Source organism: Pyrgilauda ruficollis, unplaced genomic scaffold, assembly GCF_017590135.1.
Source record: "Pyrgilauda ruficollis isolate IOZ18807 unplaced genomic scaffold, ASM1759013v1 scaffold4, whole genome shotgun sequence".
NCBI classification, from domain to species: Eukaryota; Metazoa; Chordata; class Aves; order Passeriformes; family Passeridae; genus Pyrgilauda; species Pyrgilauda ruficollis.
In genome coordinates, this window is record NW_024525489.1 from 13,792,367 (window position 1) to 13,809,472 (window position 17,106).

Here is a 17,106-nt window from a genome sequence, read left to right on the forward strand (position 1 = left end):
ATCTCACACCTTCAAAACAGAGAAGAGGCAGATTGTCCACGATATCTAGAAAGACTTTTTTTATCACCAGTATGTTCCACATGGGAAAGTCTCGGATACTCTTGTAAAAAAAACCAAAACCAAAATAACCACAAAACACTTGAAAAACAAGCAATTACATGAAGAAAAGCTCTTATAACTGATCAGCTTTAAAGGAAATTAATGCAGAGCATTCAGATGACAAATCTTTAAATGAATGCTTAAACCCAGCTTCTTTTCCTTTATCCTCTCTTTCTTCTCTGAAGCTGGTCTCATCACAAAAGCCAACATTTTTTTTAACTCCATAGTAACTAACTCTAGCCATCCCTGTCCAAGTTCTTAGGCTTAACAAGATGAGTTTCTACCTAATGTCATGATTTTGCAAAGAGCAATAAATCAGAAGAGAGTTTAAGTCCATTGTTTATTTGAAGCACACTTATTATGAGGAAATATTTCTGGTAATATTTCCTTTTGTTCCTTTGTACTTCTCACTTGCTGATTTATAGCTTTCCCTATATTCTTCATCCATTTGTATCTCAAATGCTTTCATATACTTGAAATACTTTATCATAATGATGCAGAACTTTGCTGGAACATTGAGAAATCTGGCTTGAACCTGACCTGCGCTGGCAGTGGATCGCAGCTTGCAGCAGCCCACATGAAATGAGCTGAAAATCTCCGTCTGCTTCCAAGTGAACGAGGGCTGCTTTGGAGAACTCTACCCCAGATAACCCCCAAACTGACAGCCTGGGAAGGAAGTGAATGAACATGGGTGCTGAGTCACTTTTCACTTTCTTTTCTGTGAACAGGTAACAAATCCACAGAAATCCATTTGGATGCTCAGCAGAAAAACTTGTGAAATTACCCCTCCTTCTCTCATGTCTTCCTCCTCCTCTCCTCAACACACAAACTGTTACTGGTGTGATGGGGGACCACACTGGAAGTTTGCACTTTTGGACCCAGGGACAGAGCACTTCCCTTTGCAAGACAGCTAAATGAAACCCTGCAGGAGCCAAGAGCTGGTATGCACTCATCACCCACAGTCAGCAGTGCTTGGTGCCCCATCTGCTCAGGAATAAGCACCTGGAGACCAAAGGTACCTCTGAGCCAAGGCTGGAAGAAGCCTGCAGCCTGACAGAAGAAAGGGAAGCATTTGGTTTGGATGTGTACTATGGCTTTACTGGGAGTCTGTGGCTTTCAGTCAGAGGGCGGGAGGGAAGAGAGTGAAGTGCAGGAGCTGGAGCAGCCCAGCCTGCGTGGGCTGCAGGAGAAGGGCTGGTGGAGCAGCAAGGAGCCTGCCTGCACACACGCACAAGGCTGGGCTCTCAGCTGCCTCATGCTGGGATGCTACAGGGTTTTTTCTTGGGTAGTATCCAGAACAAGTTTGAATAAAGCAAAGTTTTAAAAAAATATTTAATAAATACCAGTGGTAAACACTGTGCTCTTCTAGAAGGTGTTCTGGATTTTAAGCATTTTTGTTGAAAATTGAAATTTACTTTCCTTCTTTGGTCAAGTTTATTAAACTAACTTATTACTTTTTCCTTCTGAAATTACTTCAGAGTTTCTGTTAATTCTAGAGAATGTGTAAACTGAGAAAACTCTTTAGAAGTAAGAAAAGAAAATTTATGAAACAGTGTTCTAATTAGCAATAAGGTTGCTTATTGCAGGGCACCAGGATCTATTAAAACCCTAAGAGCCTCTTTTTCAAAATTAAAAGATTTAAAGCTGGGTAATAGTATGTTGATTTTCCCCCTTTTACCCTTTAGGTCTGTTTGGAACCACATTTGTAAGGATAAAGAAGTATTTTCTTTCAGTACTTTTAACAGTCTGATGTTTTATCTGAATTGGAAATTGCATTTCATTCCTGTCTTCTTTTTTCCCTCCAGTCTCTACTGTGGCTGCATCTGCTGAAACTGGGGGTGTAAGAGAGGGAGAAGTGTGATTTACACTGGTGGAGCTTACTGCTGAACTCACTGGTGTTGTGTGAGGTAAAGCTAAGCATATGTATTTGCCTTATGATTGGGATGGAGTATGAGTGTATGCCTCAAGACTGGGATTTTTCCATTAATTATCTATATGGAGTTTTACTTTCATTTTTCATTTTTCCCTGATGCTTCTGTTTCAAGTATTTGATTGTGGTTTTTTTTTTCACTTCTGTTCTTCATTTTTGTTCTATTTTTAAATCCTCTCATTTAGGTTTCATTCTGATTCTTCCAACAGTAATACCTCACAGATCTTTTTCTTCCCAGTGCATATTTCCATCAGTTTTTCTCAGCAGATAGCACGTATCCTCTCTTCAGCTTCCAGAAATTAGCACTTTTATTCTTTATTTCCAAGTGACAATATAAGTGATTAATTCTGTGCAATTATTTGTGATCACAAAGTTGACTAAAAAAAGGGCTCTTACAAGCTAGATTTGTCTGTGAAACTTTATGTTTAATATAAACCCAACTCTTATCTGCTGCAATCAACCAGGCTATTGAAAGATGTGGGGAGGATGGAGAAAAGGATTTGGTAATAGTTCTCTTAAAACAAAAGATATCCTTCCAACCACTGAATTGCTGCTAATGGCACTGGCCCCTTCAAAACCAACCACACCTTATGCAGATAAGATACCAGGCCTGGAGCTTTATGTGATCTGTGAATTTCTGGAGGTCCCATCACCTCCAACTCCTTTCTAACTCTGATATTACTGAAGATTGTCCCTACTGAGAAAAAGACATGGGTATTTATTTCTTTCAAAGCCTCAAATCAGACATTCTCCTCTGTGTTTCTCATTTCTCAAATCTATAGGGAAGCCAGTAGCTCTAGGCTGATAACTTTTTGCATTTATATTTTATGTCAATGAATATAGGTTGGAATGTGATAAAAACAGAGCTCTGAAAATCATCTTCTTGCTTCTACTACTGAATGCAAGTAATTCACAAAGACAAAAAGCCTCTTTTAGTCCTTTCTGGAACTGTGCTGTATTTACTGAGGAGCTTTTCAGTCACTCTGGGTATGGGACTTCTGAAAATATACTAAAAAATTGGCTGCTAGAGTTGTTTAGGAGAACAAGAGGCTCTCAGACTTCTGAAATTTTAGATTAGAAGGATCATGTTTATCTCCATGGCTACCAAATCAGTTCATGAGCATCCTGGCAGATTTCTGGTAGCCATTTTGGAAAGTTTCATAGATAAACTGCTTAATGAAAATACTACTGTGGCCATGCAGGCTTGCTGTGGAGACCAAGAGAGGTTGGACCAAATGACCCCATCTGTGGTCCCTTCCAACCTTAACCACTCTGAAGGCTGCAAATATTTGACTATGAGTTAGAAGGGAGAACATGTTACTGCACCACCTTGTTATTAGATCCTGTTAGAATTGCTGGTGTCAGGGCTAGAGATCAACAGTGTGGTCAGATTGGTGTCTTGGGATCTGGCGATCCCGGGTCTGTCTACAGTTCTGTGAAACCTCGGCTTCTAGCGTGCAGGTATTTTGCCATGGGAGGAGGAAAAGTGGTGGTGCCACTGAAAGGAAGGCTTCAATATTGTGTCTGCTTCCGGAAACATCTTTGGATGTTTAAAGAGGCACACAGGACACAAAAGGAGAACCTCTTCAGAAGGCTCAGCGCTTGGGTATGTCATCTGTACCTTCAACGCATCTTGGGTGCTCCAAGATGCACATAAAAGACAAACTACTTGCAAAGAGGATGGGGAGAGAGAAACAAGTACTATCTTGAAGATATCCTAAAATACACAACACTGATACTCAGCCTACAAGCAACAGATATACGATACAACACTTTTCATGTGGGGCATACTGAGCTCTTGGAGACTGGTTCTTAATCTGGTGAACAACTGCACGTGAACATTCACTTACATGTCTTGGTCTTTGAAAAATGGTGGTTAAAATACTCATCAGGCTCCCAGCTGAGGTCTGGTAACAGAGAACCCATACTTATTAATTTCAATGCAGACTGTCTCTAGTTTAGCTACAGTGGTTTAAGACTTTACTGTCCCAGCAGCTGCACTGTTTGAGAAGTGACAAAATGGGATGTGTGAGCACTCCCTGGGCCACAGCTATCAATTTAAATTATTAAATATGCTGTGCTGTATTGAACAGCCAAGGTGAGAGGAAAGGAGGTGGAAGGAGACATACCAGGATATCCACACCCACTGTTACCGGGTTCTTGCGTTACAGAGTGAGAGATGTGAGCTGGTAGTATAAGTTAAGGTCACTAAGAGACATTATTGCCTCAAACCACTGCTGCAAGATTTGGTCTTCAGGCTTCCAGAATTTGTGGTTTAGTTAAAAACTGGACTCTGTCTGGCTGAGTTAATCTGAACTGACAATAACTCCTGCTTTCAAGGTGTTACTGATATATACAGCAATGCCAATAAATACTGTTGTATCATGCAAGTATATATAAACCAGATAAAAACTGTGCTCTGTTTTAATATATATTTCAATAAGCAATTAGGAAAAAAATAATTATCTTGCACTGTAAGTGGTACCACTTTTAGGTTCATTTCCATAGCCAAGCTGTTCCTGAGGGTAAATCATGGTGCTAATGAAATAGAACTGGGAAGAGTTTACCTATCTAGGGTTTACAGATCCAGAGTTTCAGATGGATTATTAAACTTCTATTTCCACTTTGGAAAGTTCAGTTAACAGGTAAAACTTATGTATATATTAAATAGTCCTTTTTTACTATCCTGTGTAGTCTTAGACATGACTTCCTTAAGTGAGCAGGTCATTGATCACAGCCTTCCTATGCTTTAAATCTTTATATGTTGGAATAATCTTACTCACTGACCTGTGTGTGATCAGTGTGTCTGAAAAGCAACTGTCTCATCAGCAACCATGGCTTGAGCAGTTGTTGCTCCCTACACTACACTGTGTGTGTCTTTATGTAGCTATTTGGCAAATGCGAACTTGCCTCACAGAGTAATAAGCCCTGGGTACTTTGTGGCCAATTTGTATTTCCTAGGTTATTTTTCAAGTTGTATGTCATTTCTCTGGTGTGGTTCATTGCACGGTTTCATAAATTCTTACATGATATAGCTCTGAATGTCCAAACCAAAGACAACTTAAATGGCTTTATCAGGACTCTTAAGTGCCTCTTCCTGTTAAGTTTCCTTTATTTGCAGCTATCTGTGGTGTCTGTCAGACTCAGTTTAGCAGGTTGCACTTTTCCCTGCTCCTTAGGGCTCTGCATGTGATAACTGCTTGTCTTTTAGTCCCCAGAGGCTAATGTCCTTACCATGTTTTTCTTTGCAAACACTCACCTCTACCTTGCTGCTCCCACCTAGCCATTTCACTCCAACAATCTAAATGAGGTAACATAATAAAGCTACAGTTATTTGGAAATTATGACCAATGTACTCTGTTGAAGGGATGCAGTTTCTTTTCAGAGCTGAAAAAGGAATTATATGTCCAAAACCACTGTGTTGTTTTGGTTTTTTTTTTTTTTTTTTAATCCTCTCAGCTCTGTCAGCTAGTCTAATAAATGACGATGTTTCTTTTTCCAAGACCTGCTTTTGCTTCCTTGGTGCACCTTTATGTGAATGGAGCATGACTGGAAGATAGTTCAGCAGCCATCTGATTTGTGAGAAGGCAAGGCCAGTGATGGAACACAGGCCCCTTCTTGGAGGATTGCACCAAAACTGTCACGCTGCTCCTTGGTGGCAGGTCTGTGTTTCCTCAGCCCCTGTCAGTTGTTCTTACACTCTCTGCCACACAGCCCAGCTCACAACCTGGTAACCACAACGACAAAAAAAAAAGTATTTTCTAGCTGAATCAGTTTTCTGCTCAGATCCTTTCATGGCTGTTCCTTGGGTCATGGCAGAGAAGGTGATACAAAAGGAGGTGATGCCTCTGCTTGTCCTGGCACAGTGACACAAAACCTCAGCAATCTAAAGCACTTGTTATTGCTCTTAGTTTGAGTTACTGCATCTAAATGGTGCAGTAGACAAACACTTCCTATTTCTAGATTTATGCCATATCTAAATAGTTGCACTGGCAAAATTTACAAGTGGAGGAGTGGTTTTGATAGCTTATTTTCTCAGCTCCCTAGACTGAAGAATACAGCAAAATGTCAACTCTTTCTGGTAAAATTGGCTGAACTTCAGCTTTTGACAGTCTAACAGGCTATTGTGGTATGAATATTTTACATTTATAGCCAACATGCAAAGTCTCTGAGCACAGATTAGATTTTCATTAATACAGCTATATATCTTCTTGCCACAGTGCATCAAAGTTCCCTATCCCTCATGGGGGAATCAAATAGGAGTTCAATTTCTTTCTTATTCTGAAGGTATAGAAAATATTTCTGGGCTGTGTCTTAGTTCTGTTTCTTTTTCCCCCTCTTAAATAACAAAGTATATTTTTATTTCAAAGCTTTCATTTTATTTTTATTTCAAAACTTTCATTTTACAATAGTAAGTCTGTATAGGAAGTCTACAAAACATACCTTGTGCAGTATCTCTAGTTGTATCAGAGTTAACTTTATTTAAATATGGAAATACATTTGATATCTGCAAAGTTAAAGCTTCTATTTAAGTAATAAGTGAAATTCATGAACCTGGAAAAACAAGCTAGCCATGCAATTAGTCTTCTGAATAAAAAAAACACTGAGATGGATGAGAATGAAGGTGGTGCTTATGCTATAACACTAGGCTTAATCCTGTGCCATTTGTGTTAGTGGAGATGAATAAATTGTGAATTAAGATCAGTCCCCCAGACCTTAACTTTATTCCCACTGAAATTCTGAAGTTAACCTGAGCAGGTAGCGGGGTCAGACTTCTAAAGTAAAATCCTGAGCATGGTAATGGGACTTATTATGGAAGATTATTTTCTCCCTTCTATCCACTGTAGATTTAAAAGGATAGTGTTACATCAGTTATCCAAACATTATCTTCACAAGCAGATGGTCTAATTTTTTTTTTTTAATAAATGAAGGTTTGCATTGTGAAAAAAGTAGAATAATCAGAAGTGCTTAGATTTTCTATACCCAGGTTCATTTTGGTTTTGATTATTACTAACTTAGTGAATACAGCAACATTTTCATGCCCAAATAATCTTTACAGGTGATAGAAAAGGAAGTAGCTGTGCTACTCATGAGCTAGGAAGATTTTTCTAAGTATTAAAAAGTACTATATCATGCCTCAACTGATTAAGGGCCATATATGATCATTCAGACATATAACCTTTAGTTCCTTCTCTCATCCCAAGGTTAACAACTTCTGTGTCGTGGTTGACATCTTCGTAAAATGCACTTTGGGCTTATTTATCTCTGCTATGGCCTTTATACTCTTAAATTACATGTTATGATATAGCAAATAACAAAGTAAGAGCTTTTTTTAAAGGTTAGCTCCACAATATTGGCAACATGAATATAATTCCATTATTCAACAGTCCCATTCAATTACAATTGTCCAAATGTCAGTCTGAAACCTTAAATTTGTGTTTTCTTAACAAATCACTATTTTAAAAAAGCTTCTAGATAATCACATTATTGGGGGGGTGGTGCTCCCTTAAATATTAAATAATTACCAAGTAGTCTTGCTTTTTCTATGATCAGCAAAATGAACCTTCTGGGACATGTCAAAACCTGTCTCTTTGAGTATCCTTTCTTCTAATGAGGCCTAAAGTAGGTGCTCAGTGGAGAACCACACAAATTACTATCTTAAAAACTCTGTCTCTCAACCTCCTACAAACGGTTTGTGATTCAAAGATTTCCTGAGCTAGGGATGTTATAAAGTAATTCCATGTCTTCAGTACCACTCACAGGTTTTTCTTCTTTTCTTCATAAGTGTGAAAAGTCAGTGATTTGACAGTACGTTATTGGGAATCTTTTTGGCATGGTATTAAAACATGGAAAGAACTTTCTCAGAAGAACAGAGAAGTGAAGAATGGAGTTTTAACAGCATTGATGTTCCCAACGTCATTGCTTTTGCTTCTTGCGAGAGCAATTCCACTGGCATTGTCTCAGTACTCCAGAAGTCCCTCATTTCCAAATTTCAGGCTGCTGCTGACACATTCTAGGCTCCAGAGGAAGGTCTTGGAGATGGAATGTGTTCATTCAGAGGAAGTAGGCTCTCTTTGCCCTTTTTCAAGGGGCTCTTGAGCTTGGCTTGGCTTTCAGTGGCAAGTCCCTGCTGCCTGTGGAGGACGGAGAAGTACTCATGGCAACCCATGTTGCTAGGCAGATGGATGATTGTGTTTTGTTCCTGCTACCGTGTTCTGGGGGATCCTGGCTTCACTTCCAGATATAATTAATGGTAATAAAGTCTGAAGGTTAAAATATATGGATCTCTAGGGCCATTTCTGTGCCTGGGTGGGATGGGGAACAGTATCCTGGCACTTACACATAAAAGAAAGAGCTTTTTTTCTGCTGTAGCTCTTTAGGCATAGTCCCAGAGGCCGAGCACTGCCAGCAGCTCCTTGACATTGAAGAATATTACTGCAGTAAAGAAATGCTTCCTTTTTCCTAGCAACTCATTTTTAATGTATGTTCAGTCACTTTTCCTCAAATGCAGCTTTGTCGAAGCTGGACAGGAGGAGCTAAAGATCCATAGGACAGTAGCTGTACATGAGCAGTAAGAGATATTTGCCAGGACAGTTCCAAAGCCATCCCATGGACTGAGAAGGGTTTGAGATGCTGCTATTATCAGCAGCCTTCAAACTTGATATTCCCCCTTTCTTCCTTCAGTGTTTTACTTATGGACTCAGACAGCCACTGAGCTTTTTCGCTCCAAAAGAACATCTCACCCTTCCTGCCCTCCCCTCTATTTCTTCCTCTCTTCTAATTGCAGGGTCCAAGTTCCTGGATGTGCTGATTGAGATGCTTGTCAGATCCTTTTCCGGGTTTCTTAATAGGGCAGAACACTATTCACTTTTTGAAGGATTGCATTTTTTACTACCTCTTTGACTCATATTTGCAGAGCCAGCACAAGGTAGAAGGAAGATATGCAGCCAGCAGGAGGGAAGGAAGGACAAGACTTGGATCTTCCCCTTTCAGCAGTGGTGAACTCCATATGTGTCAAGGAAGCATATGCTGACACTTTATTTAAGAGGTCAGTAATTGGGCTTCTAGGTTTATTATTTATATAAAAAGTAAAGCAAATTATGCCAATTTATGCACTTTTATGTATAATTTATGTACTTTTTGCTGTTCTGTAGGTGAGAACAGGAAGAATTATTTTTTTGAAAGAAAGAAAAATTATGACAGATAAGGTTAATACAAATATACCAGCAACCTGGAAGAGGTCAGTGGTAGAGGAAATAATGGAGGGCATGCCTGTATGTCTTCCTCTGCCCACTCTGTTAGGCTTCTCTTCATCTACTCCGAGCACAGGATCAAAGCCTGCAGTTACAAAGAGAACAAGCCAGAGGAGAAGCTGTCTTCCCCTCCTACACATGAAGGAACGAGGTAGCTGTTCTCAAGTGTAATTTACCTAAATTCTGTAGGGAAGGATACATTATAGGCAAGGAACGACAGAGTCTTTTTCTCATTTTTTTCTGGTTACTGTATAACATTTGGTGAACAGCTAATGTTTAGATAATACTCTGTTTAGAAGAATCTGTTTCTGAGTCACTAAAGTCAGCTGCTGATCCCAGAGGAAAAGTGGAATGAAGGTACACTTGGGTCATTCATGTCACATTGGTGAAAAAGGGTACAGTGACATAGAAATGCCTGCTGAACAGCAGAGCTGGACCCCCTTCGCTGCAGAGGAGCTACAGGTAAGAGTCCTGACACAAAATCGTAGTTATCCACCTACTTTCTCTGTGAAGGACAAATGAATAGGCTTCTTTGTGCTTTCAGTCATATCGTCCCCAAGGACCCACAGAGGGAGTCCTACAGTGAAGGTCCTTGGCAAATGTTTGGAGTAAAGATGTGTTGAGATGTGCGCAGCCCTGAAGCCATGGTGGGACACAGCTTTGTAGCTTTTTGGTATTATATACCTCCTTGAACTTCTCTCTCTTACATCACTTCTCCCAGTTTAGACCTGGTTTTTATTGCTGAATAACATTTCTGAACATATGCACGGAAAATATGCAAAATGTGTGATAGGACCCTGATAGCTGAGAGGAATGTATGTGATGAAATTAGGAGTGGAGGTAAGGGAACCTTATGTCTATGAGAATTCAGTGGATTCACACTTTATATCAATGATGCTGGATTCTTTTATAATTTTCCTGAGATATCTTCTGACATTTTTAAAATGAAAACTCACAATTTTAAAAGGGTATGTTCTCTTCAGAGGAGCTCTGTAAAGATCTTGCATGCAGCAGCTGATATTTCAAGCTGTTGAATTAGTAGTTCTGGGTTTCCTTTTGTACTTGTCTGTGCCAAAATGTGATTAGTTGTTTCAGCCCACTCATATCCTTGGTTTGAGGTATCTGTGCATTAAGTTAAAAGGGAAACAGCTATACGGTTCAGGTCCATATATCAGGTGTTTGATCTGCATTATAATTGTTAACATTTTTTTCCCTACACAGATTTTTCAAGATACATTGCCAGGAAATTTTAAAGCAGTGAGTTCTCATTTTGAAGTACTTTCTCATTCAGTATTTTGTTCTGCTCCTGGAGACAGACAAGACACCAAAGGCTATGTGTTAGGAATTGGGAGAATAAGGACGCTTGGCTGCAAACTACTGGAAGCAAAAGGAAACTCCAAGCTAGAGCGGACAATGCAAATGAATCACTTTGATTTACAGTAATTGTCCTGAGTGGAGTCTCAACAGCACAGGCAGGACAGTGCAAAATGCTGTTTGCTGAAATTTGTATGAGCTCTGAGTCAGTGAAGATTCTGTAGCAAGGCTAAAGTTATCAAACTTAACAAGTTTGATGCGAACATCCAGGATTTGAGCAAGGCCTTTATACACTCACAACAATACTTTCCCCAATGAGCTATTCTAGCAGCTCACGAGGGCCAGAGGCCATAGATGTTGTGGTGTAAATGACATGTCATAGCTGTGGTACACTTCACGATGTCCCCTTTCTTCATCAGCATTTACACACTGCTTTTCTTACCACCTCTCTTGGAGGAAACAAAGATTAGTGCTCGTCAACGAGGAAGAGGTTGTGAGGAAAGCCAAGTGCAAGCCCTGGAGAAATTGCTGGGAAGATGTTAGAGGTGGATGCCCAAGTGGAGTTACTGTCATACCATGCCACAGTTGCAGTGACTCACATCCATTCAAAATCTACTATGAACATGCAATAATCTCAATAAATAAGCACAATATGCAATACTTGTATTTGTTTTAAAACTGAGAGTTGTTGATATTTTGGGCATGGATTTGTCATGAAAACCCAAATAACTAGAACAGGATTTCACTAAGGTTTTTGAGGGATATGTAGTAAATACTTTGAATTAGTGTAGCATTTGTAGAAGAGTTATAAGTGTCCTGTGATGAATGACCTGGAAAATAATGGCACAGTATTCAAGAACATGAAATTCTACATTTGTTTAGGGGAGGAAAGAGATAAGAGAGGTCCATCCTTGCCAAAACAATGTATTTTGCATTTTTCTCCAGCTTTAAACACGTGACTGACCCACCACCATAGACCTACAATCAGGAAAGACAAGTTATCTGTGTGGAGGTGTTAAGGGAATAAGAAATAGGACCCCTGTAAGACTGAAAGATAAAGGTTTTTTCTTCTGCTGCTGCATCCTCCAAATTCGTCTGCCATGCTATTCTCACCAAAATTTCTGTTAGCAATTTGAGAGAAAACAAATCTGTACTCCTGCAGTCAGACATGGAGTTTGAAATATTTAGTTACTTTAATAAACTGTTCAAGTCAGTAGATAACCTTTCAGAGGGATCAGGTTTGTTAGAGAGCAAAATCAGCTGTTTTCCCAACAGAATAAAGATGTATTCTCTTGGGTATCTATTATACCCTCTTTACTCTGAGCCATGTTCAATAAAAAATTGCAAAAATAAGTGGCTGAAAGGCAAATAGCAAATGTTAAAATGTTATAAAAAGGTGTTTTGTTTTTTAATTTTTTTTTTAATCAAAGAAGACTTGTTCGTGCTCCATGTGTTTTTTAAAATTTTAGGCTTCTATGAATACTGAGAACATCATTAAGTGTTCGAGAGGTGGAATTGAGTGTGTGAGGAGGAGTCATCCACGCGGGCTTTGCAAAACTGAACATCTGACAAGCACCTGCTGTAGTAGGACAAGGTTTTAGCTTTAGCAGTTTAATAAATATTTATTTTCTAGGAATATATGGTTGCATCTTACCAGTATATTATTATTTGTATTTTTTATACTTTCACAGTTGTTTTAGAGTCAGAAGAACCAGGCATTGCAAGCCTGTCTGCTAAAACTCACAGCTAAATTTAAACCACACAGTTTTATTTAATATCACTAAGACAGAATATTTTAGCTGTTTTGGCGTGATGGCATTTAGAATAAAGTGTTCTTTCACTTTCTAAAGCTCAGACACATGGAAATCTCCACAACTGCTGGGGAAAGCTGTATTTTAAAGAGAAATTGAGTCCTTTGCAGTGGCAGGTCGAAGGGGTTCACTCGATCGCTATCTGGAAGGGCGGTGGGCTGCAGTGGGGGCCGTGCAAGGGTTTCGGACACGTTGTCACCTCCTCAGCCCGGCGGGCAGCGACGCCCGACAGCCGGCGGTGCGAGGACAGGGCCCGAGCAGGCCCGCGTCGCCATGGCGACAGCGCGGCGCTGCGGCCATGGCGGAGAACGGGCAGAAGGGCGGCGGTAAGGCCGGGGCCGGGGCTCCCCGCCCGCCGCCGTGTGCGGACGGGCCGGGGGCCGGGCGCCACCGAGTGAGGCCCGCCCGCCTCAGGCCCCGGGCGGAGCGAGGGGCGGCGGCGGTGCGGGGAGCCTTGGCCGCGGCTGGGGGCGGGGGGAGCGCAGGGACATGCAACGGGGGACTCAACACCGTGGTTTCCTCTGGAGCCCAGTGACAGGACCCGGGCGAACGGCCTGAAGTTGTGCCAGGGCAGGTTTAGGTTGTGTATCAGAAGGTTCTTCACCCAGAGAGTGCCTGGGCACTGGAACAGCTCCCCAGGGCAGTGGCCACAGCAGCAGGCTGACAGAGCTCCAGAAGTGCTTGGACAGTGCTCTGGGCACATGGTGTGATACTGTGCAGGGCCAGCAGTTGGACTCAATGATCCTTGTTGTCCCTTCCTGCTCAGCTCATTCTGTGATTTTAGATACGTGTGTCTACATATCTGTTGGTGCACATTGTGCATGGATGTGTGTATGTAGGTCCGTGTGTATGAAAGCACAAACACGTGCATATATTTACACAAACAGAAATACACCTCCTGACTTGCCATCCCATTCACGGTGGCTCTGCAGCACTCCCTGCCACAGGCCTGCTGCTGGCACCCTTGTGACAGAGCTGCCACCACACAGGGTGTGCCCAGGCTGGACGGTGACAAGGCTGAGCCCCTTGTCATGGCATGGCAGGGCAGCTGGGATGGCTGAACCTGCTGCTGGCTGATTGTGGCTGATTGTGGCCCCTCTGAGTAATTTCTGGATGCATTGGGCTCTCTCTGTCAGAAAAAAGTAATCTGTGCTGCTGATAGCACCATGGCTTATTTTTAGAGGTCACTGTGTTCTACTTTATGGAGTGTTGCCAGAAATTCTGTTTTATAGGCTGGAGGTAATTCCTTCTTCAAGGATATTCAAGTATCATTTCAAGGAAAACATATTTTCTGTAAAGCCCACAATATTATGACTTCTGAAATCCATCCTTTCTGTAACTAAACTTGTGTATTTTGCAATAGTTAGCGAAGTCTGAACATTGTAATTGAAACAATAAAATCAGTTGAAATAATTATTTAATATTTTTTAGGAAACAATGTATGCTGCAGAAAAGTCTTGTCTAAGTGGTTGCTGTGGATGGTGCTAAATGACTAATTTGATTTTTGTAGAAGTGTTTCTAGCTGCACTTTGCAACATAGATATCTTGAAGAAATTAAACAGTAAAACATGTAGCTTCCTTGAGGACTGCTCTTAAAGTGTTTTATTTTTTATATTGGTTTTAATTTTTGTTTAGTCTTGTAGAAGCCTATCTTTTGCATCTTTCTAGTGGTGCAAATGAAGCTGAGGCACAGTACTAGCAGAGGTGGATAGAAATGATAGGATAAAGCCTAGAAGACTACTGAACCATCTGAGAGAAAGGGAAGTAGTATTGGGAAGCCTGGCTCCATATATTTTGGGTACCCATATGAATAATATTGAGATTTTGTGCTGTTTTGTCAAGACACAGCCAGAAACTCTTGGAGAAGGAAGGTCATGGGTTTTGATTACTCGATTAAAGACTTTTAAAGTCTTTTTTTTGTAGTTTCAAAATGAGAATACTTTGTAAGAAGTTTAATTATTGTATTACTAAAGACAGACTCTCTTGGGGTTTTTTTATGCTTCATGTTTTTTAACATCCTGTAAAACAGTATTCCCAGAAGAGCATCAGATGTAATCTTCTAGAGGAGAATTGTAGTGTCATCCTAAACGGTCTGTCCCTGGCCCAACCAGCGGATCATGGGAAGTGGCATACGGGACTTTAGTTTCTTATCTGTAGGACGAGGACAATAACTCCTGTCACTCGGACAGTAACTTCTGTCACTCAGGAGAATCCCAGCCTGCTATTAGGCAAAGCAGTTGTTTATTGCCTTCTGAAGGTGCCTCAGTGCTGTAAACACGGCTGAGGACAGCTAACAGTGTCTCATTAACAGAAGCAATCCCTTAGGATTAAGTCACTTGCGCCACTTCAGAGTTGCTATTAGCCTTCCTGCTGCTAGCAGTTAGAGGGTTAATTAGGATTCTCCCATTCTGGATTCACACATCGATTGTGCTTTCCTCCAGCAAGTACTGCACATCCACACAAGCTGCAGGTTTAACTTTATTATGCTTCAAAGTAATACCATTAGTTGAATTGTCAAATAATTAGTCCTTAGGGTATTCCTCTCGGTGCTTTGCAGAGCTGCAATTCCACCAGCTTTCCTGGAAAGGTTTCCCTTAGGTCCCATTATTTCCAAGTTCAGTCTTCTTCGAAGTTGAAACGCCTGCTTAAATGTTTTACAGATATACATGATGAACACAAGGAAAAACAGTGAGAGGCCAAATCCTGCTACCTCTTGTACATATTACTCACATGAGTATTACCCTCTAGCTTATGCAAATGTTGCAAATAAAATCTTGTATGTGCATAAATGTTAAGGGGACAACGCCCATACTGTATGTAGCTACATGTTTTACGTCTGAATTTGTATCCCTACATTTGTGCTTTCAACAATGTTTAGTGTTTTTTCTTCACACCCATCTGATTACGCTAGAATATTTGTTTAATCTTTCACTTTTGTACATTTGTCCCTATCTTCCCTCCTATAATTCTGTTACTTTCCCCTTTTCTGCTACTTAATTCAGTCTGTCTGTTCTTCCATTTGCTCTCAGATACTGTCTTTGTAATTTGACATAACATGTCAGATTTTCTAAGTTTTAATACCTCTGATCTCAATACTGATGTTGCTAGAACCTGAAAGCAAAATGTCAGACTGGTAGTGCTTCAACTACAAGTATACTGAAGACAAATTATTCTCCATCTGGGATTTAAGAAATCACATGAAAGTACATAAAGGAGAAAACGCTTCAGTGTTCCTGTATCATTATGGAAATGTTATGTAATTGATCAGTATCAGAGTTTTTCAAAGACCATATTCTTTGTGCCAGATAGTGCATATTTAAAATGCCATTAATAAGTAATGAATTTTAATCCAAAGGGAAGTATATTGAATAGTCTGAGCTGCTACTTCGCCCACTTACACCTGTATGGAACCAAATACCTGGTTGTGGATAACAGGTGTCTCCAGAAAGTTGCTTGATTCTGCTGTGAAGACCTACAGAGTGTAACTGTTCAGCAACGATGGTTTTCTCTGGTAAATGATTAGTTGTTGTTCTGGGTTGCTATTTGTAATCACAAAATCTCTGCGCACCACAGATGAAGACACACTGTCATGTGGATCTTGGGAAAGAGTTTTCACTCTTATTTTAGTATGTGAATACAGAAACAGTGTGTTCAGTTATACATACATGTCTGCTCTTTGCCTGCCCCAGTTTGCTGCCTGGCATACTGGTGAAATCAGAGATTCAGGAGGTAACATTTGGGGAGAGCTAGTTATGCATTCAACTACTACCCTCTTTCAAAGAAGCAGAGTTATGCCTGTATCACCTGCCCTGCTGAATCTTCTTGTGCCTGGAAGGAGGATCTAAACCTTCCTGTCCACATCACCTCACCTGGGTTTGCCTGCCTTTTGTATTGCTAGAGACATTGAAAATGTGCTATCACTGCTCATTCTGTTTTAATGGTTTGAGTCAAAGCTGAGAGAGCCTTGTAGCTGCTGTGAGCACGGTAGGCAGTCATAACCATTCATTCTGCTTGGAGCACTCTTAATTAACATGAAAGATTCAAACCTGACACAGAAAAGCACTTAAGCTGTGCATGACTTTGGGGAATCCCACTGAAAGGGATGATGCACATGATATTGAAGCATGTGAGTTCTTTTAAGAACTTCTTATACTGAGGATTTTAAAATGTACTTTTGACAGTTTCACAAATGAGCACCAGCATTTGAAAGGTACAAAAGCTCTGAATTAAACACAGTAGACCTTCAGGCTAAAGTAGTCCATCAGACAAATTATCTCTAGTTTAAAAAGTGGCAGTGTTTAATTTATGGGGAAAAAATACTAAATTAGTATGAGCTGTTAAAAATAAGTAGCTTTCATAGGGCTCAAGCAAGAAGTATTTCAGCTCTAGAAGAAAATCTGAATATATGAGATTACTTAGGAAATCATTGTGCAGTTTTATCACAGTGGGATTTATAGATGAACACTTTGAATATTTTTATATCCTCTTGTTGACATTGCTGTAAGAAATTACATGAGAAGAAAAGTTTATAGTCTTTATTAAACTGCAATGCAGTTTAACATGCACCGTGACATTAATCTGATTTATGTTTTAATATTTGTACTTATTTGAGAATGAAACAAAAAATAAACTATGTCAATCTCCCATGACAAACACAGGTTGTAGATCTGAACCTGTTGGCTATACTCCCACAGCAGAA

At 40.3% G+C, this 17,106-nt stretch overlaps 1 protein-coding gene across 1 annotated transcript in view; it reads left to right on the top strand.

Annotated features, from left to right (window-relative positions):
* The first annotated feature begins 12,705 nt into the window (after positions 1–12,705).
* Positions 12,706–17,106, top strand: part of EFCAB2 (EF-hand calcium binding domain 2) — a 28,549-nt gene continuing 24,148 nt past the window's right edge. Inside the window, exon 1 of the mRNA XM_041477259.1 lies at positions 12,706–12,733. Coding sequence (XP_041333193.1) covers positions 12,706–12,733 — 28 coding nt within the window. The remainder of the gene's footprint in view (positions 12,734–17,106) is intronic.